This window comes from Vanellus vanellus, assembly GCF_965231255.1.
Source record: "Vanellus vanellus genome assembly, chromosome: 22".
NCBI lineage: Eukaryota > Metazoa > Chordata > Aves > Charadriiformes > Charadriidae > Vanellus > Vanellus vanellus.
This window is the reverse complement of record NC_138927.1, coordinates 3,649,496-3,660,596: the sequence shown is the minus strand read 5'-3', so window position 1 is coordinate 3,660,596 and position 11,101 is coordinate 3,649,496. Positions and strand designations below refer to the sequence as shown.

Sequence of the window (11,101 nt, the reverse complement as noted above, 5' to 3'; positions counted from 1 at the left end):
CTCTTTGGGGGGGACATGGAGGGACACACACACACACTGACCTCAGCAGAGCAACCACAGGGGCAGCCCACGGCAGAGGCGCACAGCAGCGTGGGCCGGACTGGACCCCCCCCCCAAACCCTGAAGCCCCCCCGGGAAGGGCCGAGAACCCCCCCCAGACACCCCACTTCTCCCGGGGGTACCGCGGGGTCCCTCCGGGGGCGGGGTTGGGGACAGCCCCTTTGCTGGGGTGGCCCTGCCACCTCCTGGCCGGCCTGGGGACTGCGGGGGGTGGGCGGGTGACACGGCCGGGGGACATCCCCCAGCGGCTCAGGGACAGGCAGCCCCACGGGGGATGGGGACAAGACCGTGGCTACAGCTCTCTGTGACCCTCACCCGCTTTACCTGACCCGGAGTTCTCCTCCTCCTCCTCCTTCTCCTTCTCCTCTTCTTCCTCCTCCTTTTCTTCTGCTCCACCAGACGAGCATTGCAACATGCACCATGACCCATCTGGGTACCACTGGCCATCACTGGGTCTCACCAGACATCACTGGGTACCACTGACCATCACCAGATCCCACCGGGCACCACTGGGTACCACTAACCATCACCAGGTCCCACCGGGCACCACTGGGCACCACTGACCGTTACCGGGTACCACCAGACATCACTGGACACCACTGACTATTACCAGGTACCACTGGGCACCACTGGGTACCACTGACCATCACCAGGCACCACTGGGCATCACCAGGTGCCCCAGACATCACCAGGTACCACCAGTCGTCACTGTGCCACCAGCACTGTTGGCATCACGAGGTCACAGCATGACTTGGCAGGGACGGGTGACCTGGGGCAGCCCCCCCAGTGAAGGACCCTCCACGGGCACAGCCCCACCAGGGTCTCGCTCTGCAGCCTCCAAAACTGCCCTCAAATCCGGGGGCACAAACCCGTCCCAGCCCCGGTACCCGCAGGGACCCGGCCCCGGGGCTTTTCCCACACTCCCGGTTCAAGGGGGTCAGTATCAGGCAAAGGCTCATCCCGGCCGGATTTGGGCTGGAAATCACCGATCCGCAGCAGGTCAGACCCGTTTCGCTCACTCCAGCCACAAATTCATCTCAACCCCTTTCTCCACCAGCTTCTCCAGAGCTGCTGGCCAGTTAAAAGGCCCCAAAACAGGCTTTTTTACGCAGAAAACAGGAGCAAAACCAGCCAAACACCTCCCTCCTCCCAAACCGCCCCAGCGTTTTGCTGCTTAAAGGAAAACAGCCCCTTATAACTCCAAAGTTTTACTTTATTTCGTCCCCTCCCAGGCAGAAAACATCAAGTGCCGCAAGTTTTTCCACGCCAAAACACACTCTCACCCACGCCGCCTCTGAGCCAAACCGCAGGAGAACCAACCCGAGGAAGGACAACTTAAATACACTCGCTTAAAAATCAAAATACCAACCTGACCCTCGCCAGCGCCGCGCCGAAAGGGGGATCCCGTATAAATACAGTGCAAAAATTACTTATATTTTGCAATGGCACAATTAAAAGCCCTATCCAGCCCCTTATCCGGGGGCTCATCCCGTTACTGCTTCCCAAGCCCCTCTCCACAGGTGATGCTCCAGCCACCAGTTGATAGCATCCCTCCTCCCAGTACACTCCAATTTCAATACTCCCAGTACCGATAGCTCTGGAGCTGGTACAGACTGGGGGAGAGGGTCTGCACCCCCCCAGGAAATATGGCTCTGTGTACTGGACAGGGATTTGCTGGAGCTGCTGATTTTGGATTCCAGCTGCAGCACAGGGAAACACTGCTCCAATTGACCTATCGTGAGGCCAAAGAACCAGTCTTAACTGGGGAGCAACTGGAGTGGTCCCAAAACATGACACACACACACACACCCCCAATGCTGGGCAGGGGTTTCTCTGCCCCCCAGTCCACCCAGCAGCCCCGGGGCGATGGGGGGGTTATGGCACAGAGCCGGGATGGGACCTGGCTGGATCCTTCCCAGGGGCTTACACCTCCCCAGGGCGCTCCCGGAGCCCAGCGAGGTGACAAACACAGCCCCCGGGTGACAACCAACCCAGGAGGGCGAGGAGACACCACCCAGGGTGGTCAAAACGAGTGACCCCACCACCCTTAGAAAACCCAGCACCCCCCTGACCCCCACCCCAAGCTCTCCAGCCACCCCGCAGAGACCCCACGCGCTCGGGACACAAGTGACCGGAGGGGACAATGGCAATGGGGGGGTGGGGAGGGAGGGCTCAGTGCTTCAGCAGGTCCCCCAGGTCGTACGCTTCGAAGAGGTCACTGACACCCTCGCCCTCCAGCCCCCAGAGATAGTCGTCCTGTTCCAGGGGGGGCGAGAAGGTGACGAAGGGTCCCGAGTCCAGGTGGGAGGGGGTGCAGGGCAACTGGTCCTCCGTCTGCTGCAGGAGGTGCGGGGGCGAGCCCAGGAGCCCGGCCTCCACCTCCAGCAACGAGCTGGACCCCCCCGAGATGCTGAGAGGCAGAGATGGGGGTGAGGAGGGGGTTCCCGTGCCCCCCCAGCTCTGGGGGACGGCGTGGGGCGGTTGTGGGGCCAGCCCGGGGCTGTGCGGCACGGAAGGGGGTACGGCGTGGTCCCGTGGGGAGGTGGTGGCGGAGGGGACGTTGTGGTCCTTGGTGGGGCTCTCCTCCGCGATCTCCTCCGGGCAGAGGTACACCTCGATGGGGCCGTTGGCGCTCTTCAGGTGGAGCTGGAGGTTGTCCTGGGGGGGGGGGGGGGGGGCAGAGCAAAGCTTAGGGGGGGACCCAGAAGGATACCCATATCCCACCCTGCTGCCCCCCGACCAATTCTGGGTCCTGGCAGGGCACAGCAACCCCTAAAGGACCAGCTCAGGGTCAAACAGCCCCACGGAGACACCCCAAAACCACCCAGGGCCATACTGGGCTGCACCCTTGGGACACTGCCGATGTACCCATCAAGGACGGCGCGGCAGCACCCGCGGCAGCACCCGCACCCCAGCACCGACCCCGGTCCCGCACGCACCTCGCTCAAGTCCGGCACCTCCAGCTGCGTCTCCGGGGGAGCCTTCACGGCGATCACCGTCTGCTCCTGGAAGTTGCTGATGGCGCGGAGGTCCTGGTAGGTGACGTACGCCAGCGTGGACGGGGACGAGGTATAGGAAAATGAGGGACTACGAGCGGGATGGCTCAACCCCCCCATCCTGGCAGCAGCCTCCAAACATCCCCCCCAGCCCGGGGGAAGCCAACTGGAGGAGAAGGGGCTCAGAGGGGTCCCCAAGACCCTGTCCTCCCTCCCCGTCTCCCCCAGCAAGGATATCTCTGGTTGGCTTCATCGTCGGCCAGCTGCCGGAGCTGCAGGGCACAATCCTGCAGGAACTGGTCCAGTGTCCTCTCCGTCCTGGCCAGCTCCGCCAGCTCCCCCCGCAGCGCCTGCTGCTTCGCCGTCACCGCCGTGTCCTCAAAGATCCCCGTCCCCCTGCCAGCAGAGATGGCACCTGAGTGACGGCACACCTGACATGTCCCCGAGCCACCTGTCTCCCACCCTGCCCCGTCCCCGTGTCCCACGTCTGTCCCCCCAGCATCACTTACATCCACTGGATGTGGTTCTTGGACTTCTTGCGGATGAGCTGGATGCCCTCCAGCACGTTGGTGATGTCGTAGATGCGCCGTTTCTGGACCTCCAGCACCTCGGCCGCCCGGTTGAGATCCACAACGCCATCGGACGACTCGTTCAGCAGTCGGATGAATTTTTTGGTGAGCAATCCCAGCGAGGTGTCGTAGCGAGTCTTCTCCCCCGGAGACTTGGGGGCTGTGGGGAAGAGAGACACCCCCCCATCCTCTCCTTAGTGTGGGACGTGTGATGGAGGTGATATGGTGCTGGACACGAGAGATCCCCCCCATCCTCTCCTTAGTGTGGGACGTGTGATGGAGGTGACACAGTGCTGGACACGACAGACCTCCCAATCCTCTCCTTAGTGTGGGACGTGTGATGGAGGTGACACAGTGCTGGACATGAGAGACCTCCTCATCCTCTCCTTAGTGTGGGACGTGTGATGGAGGTGACATGGTGCTGGACACGAGAGATCCCCCCCATCCTCTCCTTAGTGTGGGATGTGTGATGGAGGTGACACGGTGCTGGACACACTGGTGACATTAAACTCTGTACAATCCCTATCTTGGTGGAAAAATAACCAAAAATTATCCCCCCCTCCCGGGAGTTTTCTGCCCGTGCAGTGAGTTGAACGAGCTCAAGGAGGTGCTGAGCAGCAGCGAGGAGGTGCTGCGGGGTGGGCACTGCTCCCACGGGGCCACCTCGGGTCACTTCGGGTGACGCTAGAGGGGACATCGCAGCAGCACTAGGAGGGGAGAGAAACGGGGTCTGGCCGCCCCCCCCCTCCCCTCCCCTCTCCCAGTTTCACCCCATCTCGCCCAGCACCACTTACTCCTGGGGCTGGGGACCTGCACCAGCGTCCTGCCCTTCCCCTTGGGCGTGCGGAAGTTGGGGTCCTCCAGGTCCAGTTTCCTCTTGGCCTGGAGCAGGACAGAAAAATCCCACATCGGAACCGAGCCAGAACCCCCCCCCCCCGAGCCCCCCAGACCCCACCCCCCCCCGCGGGCATCAGCCCAAGGTGGGGTGGGGGGGATCTCCCGAGAGGCTCATGAGGTTGCCAAACCCCTTTTGGGATGGGCTCCTGCAGCCCCCGACAGGGTGAGGGACATAGGGGGGGGAGGAGGAGATGGGGTGGGGGGGTCCCGGCACCCCCTGTGGCTTCCGCCGCAGTACCCCAACCCACCCCACCGCTCCCCCCCCGCAGCCGCGGGGAACCCACTGGGATTTCCCCTCTCCCCCAGCTCCTGGCACAGCCACGGGAACGGGAATGTGGCAGCTCCGAGGTGGGATCCTCACCCTCCCAGCTGGCTCGTTGGGGTGCAGGATGTTATCCCCCCACCCCCACCCCCAAACACACTCCCCCCCCAACCCGCCACGGTTGGAGGCAGCTGAGGGCACCCATCTGCCACCGACACACCTGGGACCAGCGCTCAGCCCTCCCTGGGGACCCGCGGGTGCCCCGGACACGTGCACCCAGCTGGAGGGAAACTGGGGCGAAGGGGGGGGCGGGGAGGGTGGTGAGGAGGGGGGGGTGCTGGGTCCTGGGAGTGGGGACATGCCCCTGCATGCACTGTCCCCTCGCCGGGGCAAGCAGCCCCTTGAAATTGCCCCCCGAGAGACAACACCCCCCCCACCCCCCCACCCCCAGCATCACTTGGGGAGAAAAGACCTGGGGGGGGGGCGAAGGGGTGCAGCAGAGCAGATGCAGAGAGGAACTGGGGGGGGGGGGTGTCACTAAACCACCCCCCCCCAATGGGTGCCCCCCCCTTAGGACACCACCACCCCACCCCCCGACATCCCCACATATGAGCAGGGGGACTTTGGGGGGGTGGGGGGGGCACTTTGGCTTAGCAGCAGCAATCAGCCCCATTCCGTTCCCCTCCCACCCCCCACCCCAGTACCTGTTCCCAGTCCGGGCTGTCCCACAGGGTCCCCCCCAAGACGTCCCGCATGGCACCCCGGACCCCGTACCGGCTCGGCACGGCTCTGACGGCGGCTCCCTGGGGGAGCGCACCCCAATTTGCTGGGAAGGGTTGGGCACCTCGGCGGCGTTCCCACCGGCGGGGGCCCAGAGCGGGAGAGATGCCGGGGGCTGTTTTCCGCCCCCCTAGGGAGCCAGGTTGGTCCTGAGCTCCTGTGGGAATCTGTTCCTTCCCTGCCTTCCCCGAGCAGGTTTTCCCCAGCGAACGCGCCTCCATCCCCGGCCCCCCCACCCCCGCACCCCCGGATCTGCCCCCGAGCTGCCGGCACCCCAACGGTTAACGCCGAGCGCATGGGAAACACCTGCCCCGCATCAGACCCCAACGCATCTGCCAGCAAGATTTGGGATGAGGAACTTGGGGGGGGGGGGGGGAGCATCATCTGCCCCCCCCGCCCCCCCCTCCCCAACTCCTGCTGGCACCCAAACCCTTGCTTCTCCACACACCAGTGGCCGTGGCCACCCATATGTCCCCATTGCTGATGGGGGGGTGGGGGGTGGGGGGGGTGGTCAGCTGCACCCCATCTGCCCGAGCAATGGGGAAACTGAGGCACGGGAGCAACCCATGGCCACGGCCACCAAGGGGGTCTCCCCATGTAGAGGAGGGGACAAAAGGGACTCCCTGCTGCCCCCCACGGGGTGGGGGGAGCTTGGGGGGTTCGGGCACCCCGTGGCGCTGGGACACACCGGCGAGGGACAATAGACAAGGGGGTCCCTCCTGGGTCCCAGCTGCTGCCCCCCCGCCCCCCCCCCCCCCCCGGGCCGGGCAGGATTAGGCACACGACAGCTGAGCGGGGGCACAGCGAGGGGTTCCCAGCGCCCTGCCAGCGCTGGGGAGGGGGGGACAGGATGAACAGAGCAGATGGGGGGGGGGGGGGCAAAGACCACCCCCCAGCGCACTGCGGGACCCCCCCCCGGTGCTCGCCAGCCCCTAACCACTGCTTCCCAGGATTGGGGGACACACACACACACCCCCCCCAGCTACACCCTGTTATGATGCTGAGGGTGGGAAAGGAGGCTCGACCCCCCCTGGGGGTGAGGGCAGGAGTGTGCTGGGGGGGTGGGGGTAAGATAAAAGGGGGGGGTTGGGGGGGGGGGGGCAGGCCGGGACCCCTGCCAGCTCTGCCTGCCAAGCACCCTCAGCCCAGCCCCGGCGCCAGGGGCTACACCCTGCGCCCAGCCCAAGCAGCAGAGCAGCCCCGGGGGGGCCGTGGCGGGGCTCCTCCTGCCAACGCTCCCTTTCAACAGCACCCGCTGCCTTCTCCGGGCTTGCCCGGGCCCTTCCCGGCCCTTTTGCACCCCTCTTCCAATCCCCCCCACCCCCCCTCCCCGTGCCAGCCCCGCCGCCCTCCCCGGGGTGTGGGAACGCAGCACCCAGGGAAAGGGAACCCGCAGCTGGCGGGGGACCACGGGGCACCCCAGCATCGTGCCACCATGCCGGGATCACTGCTTATGCCGTGGGACTGCTGGATCAGCCCCCTTCCCTACCTCCCCCCCCCCCAGATGCACCCCTCCATGTCTTTGGGGTGGCTGAGGGCCAGCAGGGCACAGAGGAGGGGGACAGGGGGATGCAGAACCCCCAGATTTGGGGGGGGTGGGGGTGGTCAAGGGGGCTTTCAGCCCCACTGTGGGCAGGGAAAGCAGGTTGACCCCAGCCCTGGCCCCAGGATGGGGAGACCACCCGGGGGGGGGGAAGGCTGTACCCCCACTCTGGGTACCGCTCCGGGATGCAGCCGGCATCTCCATCCTCTCCCACAGCCCCATCCCAGCACAGACAGAGAAGTTCTCCAGCGGAGAGGAGCTGGAGGCTGTAAAACCCTTCCGAGGGTGACAGGATGGCCACCACCTTCCCCCCCATTCCCCCTACCCCCCTCATCAACTCCCTGCACCCCAAAAAAATCCCTCTCCTGCCTGTGCACAAAAAGCCTTGATGGGATCAAAGTGGGACGGGATCCCCCTGGGTCACCCCAGCAGAAACTGGGGTGGTGCCGAGAGGTTGTCCCACCAGAGAAGGGCTCCTGCCCAGCACCCACCGGGGGTGCCACCCTCCTGCCACCCCGGGTGCTCTTTGCACGGGCAGCTCGGCCTGCCAGCGCCGAAACCGCGGCGGACTCTGAACACCAATGTCCCGGCACAGAGGAGGCACGGAGAGCCAGGACCCCGCCGGAGAGACGTTGCTCGCTCCGGGGCTCCTTCACAGCCCCGAACCCCTATAGAGATCCCACGGCCCCTATAGGGATCCCATATAGCCAGGAGCAGGGTAAATACTCAGGATGGGAATGGCACTGGTTAAAAACGCTCCGAAATACGCATGTTCACAGGGGGGAAATGCATTTAACTGCTCCAGGACCCTCAAATCGGAGACTAAGGGAAATCTGAGACTTTTTTGGACCGTGAGAGACTACTCATCCCGTTTTCCCGCGGCTGGACGCGGGGTGATGGGCTCCCTCTGGCTGGACCAGGTGACCCCGGATCATTTATAGGGCACAAATCCAGCAAGCAGGTGGGAGCGGCCGCAATTGCACTGGTCGGGAATTGGGAGGAAACGCTCATTATCTGATTGCCCCGGATCTGCACACAAAGGTTGTGCCCATAAACGGGGTGAGGGGGATGGGGGGAGCCCCAGCTGCCGGGGCTGCGAGTGTCACACCGGGGGTGGAAATGGGATCTCCAGCACCGGGAAAATGATCACGGCATCAGGGAATGGGATGGGGACAGAGGGGAAAGCCGCTTGCAAGCCACCAAGGGGGATGCAGGAGCACTTCATGTCCCCAAGTGTCCCACGAGCTCCTCACACCCAATCAGGGGACAGTCATGGGCAGAAGCACCCTGAGAATCTCCTGGCACGGGTGATGATGATGATGGTCATGCCAAAGAGGCCACTAGCCCAAAACCTCTTGTCCCCAAGTGTCACTCATAGACAAGCACTTCATGACCCCAAGTGTCACACGAGCCCCCCCAAGACCCCATTCAGGAGACAACTGTGGGCAGGAGCACCCTGAGCATCTCCTGGCTGGGCCCTGGTGTGGGTGATGATGATGATGATGGTGGCAGTGATGCCAAAGAGGCCATTAGCCCCACACCAGCTCCGCAGCAATGCGTGGAAACGGGACTGTGAGTTTGTGGGGTGTTTTTAGGGGAGGGGGCAGCGGCACCGGTCTCTCCCTACACAACAGCCCCCAGCAGTGCAGGATTCGGCATCTCACGCGTTTCGGAGACAAAGAGACCAGGGAGAAGACAGGTGGCCCAGAAGCCCCCTGGGATGGGGTTTGCAACGGCCCCAACCAGCCTGGCGGTCACGGCACGGACGGGGGAGCAATGACACCCCCTCTCCCCCAGCCACGGCGATGTCCCCAGGGCTGGCACCGAGCATCAGGGACAGGGGGGAAAGGGGGGGGAATAAATAAATCAATCAATCAATCAATAAATGAATCAAACCCTGAAAAAAAATAAATCAAAGTTAGCGGGGTCTGGGATCCCTCCCAGGACCTGGGGAGAACAGAGGCTCCCAGTGAAAGCTGGACTGGTGCCCGGGCTGGGGCGGGCAGGAATTAAATGCCAGCTGCCAGCGGGGCCGAGCGGCCGGGGGCTCGGCGGGGGCCCTCCAGGAGGAAGAACCGGGGGGTGGGCAGAGCCGCCCGCGTACCCCCGATGCCGGGCACGGGGCCAGCGCCCGGCCTGGGCCTCAGTTTCCCTCTTTAGGGCCAGCGGGTGGCATGGCTTTGCAAGCTCGGTGACAGGGACACAGCTCCCCCTCCCCGTGCCAACCCGCATCGAGGTCCCCACTTTGGGGTGTCCCACAGAGGATGGGGATTGCTTCAAATCCCTCTACCCCCCCAAAAAAAAATGGCATTGTATGCCCCGCTGTAACCGCAGGTAGGAACCGAGCTCGGGCAGCGGCGCTGAACCAACCCCTGTCCCGTGTCCCCCCGTCTCCCCGGGTGACGGGTCACCCCGGGGGTCACAGCTCCAAAAAAAGGGCCGGTGCCCCCCACCCACAGCGCTGCCGGCACCCAGCCCCTGGCGCCTTTCCCGTGGAAAGAGATTTTGCGAAGAGCCTCAGCGCCACGGTCGGGCTCGGAGGCACAACCCCAACTGTCTGCAAGCCGGAGAGTGACCAAAAAAAAAAAAAAAACACCACCCCCCCCCCCCCAATAAAAAAAAAGGCCGAAAAAGGCTGAAAAGGCCCAAAAGCGGAAGCCGGGAGCGAAGTTTGCAGGCACGCAGGGGCGAAGGGAAGTTGAGAAACGTATGAGCCATTTCACTGCGACTTCTGATTTCAAACCTTACCCTCCCCCACCCCGAAGAGACACCTGAGGGTGCAGACCCCAAATATAAGCTGCCAAATCTGGAAGGGGAGGGTGCCGCGCATCTTAGGGTCACCCACCCCACACACTCCCCCCTGCTCTCCACCCTGCCCGGAGCCCCCATCGGTCGTGTCCCCCCCTCCCCGCCTCCGTCCCACCGAAGCGATGCCCACGGCGGGGATGGGGTGCAGACACCTTACCGGCAGCCGTCCCGCCGAGGCCGAGCGGAGGATCCTGAGTTGGGGGCCCTGGGGGGTGGCATAGAGCCCCCCCCCCCGGGGAGCGGGGAAGCTGACAGCCGCCGGCGTGTAGAGCTGGGTGAAAGAACCGGTGGGTAACGGGGGGCTGCCAAGGCCGGAACCCCCCCGTTCCACGGAGCCCATCATCGACATGACCTTCTTCGGGTGGGGGGGGGGAGGGGGGGGCGGGAGGGCGGTGCCCCCCCTCCCCGGGGCGGGGGACACTCCCTTGGGGAGCCGCAGCATTGCAAAGTCCTTTCCGAGAAGCCGGGGAGGGGGGGGTGGGGGGGTGGGGGCAGAAGCACCCCGGCGATTTTACAAGGTCACAATCTCAGCGGCGGCATTTTTGGGGAGCCGGGGGGGGGGGGGGGGGGCGGGGTGGCTGGCTCCGCCGGGCGCTGACACCGGTCGGGCTCCAAAAAAAAAAAACCAAACCACCCCCCCCCGCCCCCCCCCCCAAAAAAAAAAAAAAAAAAAAATTGCAGAGAAGCAAGGCGGCGGCTCCACCAAAACCAGGCGGAAAAACAAAAGCGCTTTTGGCCCCAAAATATAGCCCGCGCTGGGGCCGGATGGGGCCCCCCCCCCTCCTCGGCCGGTGCCCCCCCGCCTCGGCCGGTGCCCCCCCACCCTCGCCCGGCTCCGCTCCTGCCGGATCGCGCCCGGCCCTGAGCGCTCCTGTACTTTTTTTTTTTTCCCTCTTCTCTTTCTCTCTTTTTTTTTTTTTTTTTTTTTTTTTTTTTTTTAAGCGCCAAACGCCGTCCCGCGAAATTCGGATTTCCCGCGGAAAATGCCACGCGCTGATTGGTCGGAGCCGCGCCGTGCCGCCCCGCCCCGCCCCGCCCCGCCCCTCCCGCCGCCGCCAGCGGCACCTCCCCCCAACGGGAGGGGCCTTAAAGGGGCCGCGCGGCGGCGGGGCGGGGCCCTGTATGCAAATCAGGGGGCGTGGCCTATTTGGTACCAGCTGCTCCGGCGCGGGGGGGAGGACGACGC

At 64.5% G+C, this 11,101-nt stretch overlaps 1 protein-coding gene across 1 annotated transcript; it reads right to left on the bottom strand.

Annotated features, from left to right (window-relative positions):
- Nucleotides 1-2,232: 2,232 nt before the first annotated feature.
- On the bottom strand, nucleotides 2,233-10,357 carry E2F2 (E2F transcription factor 2; the record flags this gene model as incomplete). The annotated part of the gene is made up of 6 exons (XM_082494307.1): nucleotides 2,233-2,718; nucleotides 3,000-3,114; nucleotides 3,294-3,452; nucleotides 3,566-3,785; nucleotides 4,420-4,507; nucleotides 10,073-10,357. The coding sequence occupies 6 exons, from the start codon at nucleotides 10,355-10,357 to the stop codon at nucleotides 2,233-2,235; spliced, it is 1,353 nt and encodes a 450-aa protein (XP_082350433.1).
- Between the last annotated feature and the right edge of the window lie 744 nt (nucleotides 10,358-11,101).